Source organism: Pygoscelis adeliae, unplaced genomic scaffold, assembly GCF_000699105.1.
Source record: "Pygoscelis adeliae isolate BGI_AS28 unplaced genomic scaffold, ASM69910v1 Scaffold419, whole genome shotgun sequence".
NCBI lineage: Eukaryota > Metazoa > Chordata > Aves > Sphenisciformes > Spheniscidae > Pygoscelis > Pygoscelis adeliae.
The window spans coordinates 146,541-147,588 of NW_008825502.1; the positions used below are offsets into that span (position 1 = coordinate 146,541).

Genomic DNA, 1,048 nt, shown 5'->3' on the forward strand with positions numbered 1-1,048 from the left:
CCCAGGCGGCGGGGAACCACAAGCATCATTTCACCAAAAAAAAAAAAAAAAAAAGTCATTTCTTTTTGCACTAAGCAAGCTGCAGCATTTAGCCAAAAAGCTGAAAAGCACAAGCCCTGCTGCTGCTCTCCCGAGTGGGTGCCTCGCCGGCACCAGCAGCAGCTCGGCCGAGCACGAGAGGGGTCTGGGATTCACAGCCTGGTGCCACCGTTGCCTGCGGAGGACGGAATAGACAACCAGCATCAGACTTGATCATAATCCCGTAATAGCCTGCTGGCTGGGGCAGACGGCTGCTTGGAGGGCCGAGCACCCAGCTATTACTAAATCACAACTCCAGTAATTGATCCCTTCGGGCCGGACCTCCTCCCCGGCTGCAGGTGGGAGAAGGGCAGCTCAGGGGAGAGCTCCGACACTCAACGCACCAACGGGAAACTCCCTGAACACCAGCACAGAGGGGATTTAACACACTTGGATTTATTCCATCAATCATTCAACGCTTCAGATGGGACCCCAGGGCACCCGCCCCCCCAGCTGCTCCGCTATCGGCAGCCACACTCATCCACCACCATGTCCTCGTAGTGCCTCAGCACCACGTTGTCGTTGTTATCGTAGTAGAGGATGGAGATCGGGGACAGCCTGACGGGGACGCAGCAGGGCTGGGGGGTCCCCTCCGGGTCCAGCGAGTGCACCATGGTTTGGAGGATGGCATGGTTGGTGCTGTTCAGCTCCGCTGTCAGGGGAAAGGGGCACTCACCCAGGCAGTAATTAGCCATGTAGCCCTGTGGGGCGATGATCCAGTTCTCCCAGCCAACGTCGCTGAAGCTGATGTAAAGCCGCCTGGGCTTGCAGAGGTTGCTCGGGGTGACGGGGGTGTAGTGAGCACTCCTCCTCCTCCTGGAAGCCTTGCACTGCTGCTGGCTGAGGGTCACCACCAGGAGAGAGGTGTCCAGGAAGGAGTCGATGCTGGCGCAGAGGCTCTGCAGCCCCCCCCTCGCCAGGGCTGAGGCACCATCGCCGCTGCTCACCGAGATCTCCAGGATCAAGCCCA

General features: G+C 59.2%; 1 protein-coding gene across 1 annotated transcript in view; it reads right to left on the reverse strand.

Moving 5' to 3' along the window:
- Nucleotides 1-480: 480 nt before the first annotated feature.
- Nucleotides 481-1,048, reverse strand: part of GDF1 (growth differentiation factor 1) — a 2,603-nt gene continuing 2,035 nt past the window's right edge. Inside the window, exon 2 of the mRNA XM_009331566.1 lies at nt 481-1,048. This exon is cut by the window's right edge and continues 321 nt beyond it. Coding sequence (XP_009329841.1) covers nt 540-1,048 — 509 coding nt within the window. The 3' untranslated portion in view covers nt 481-539.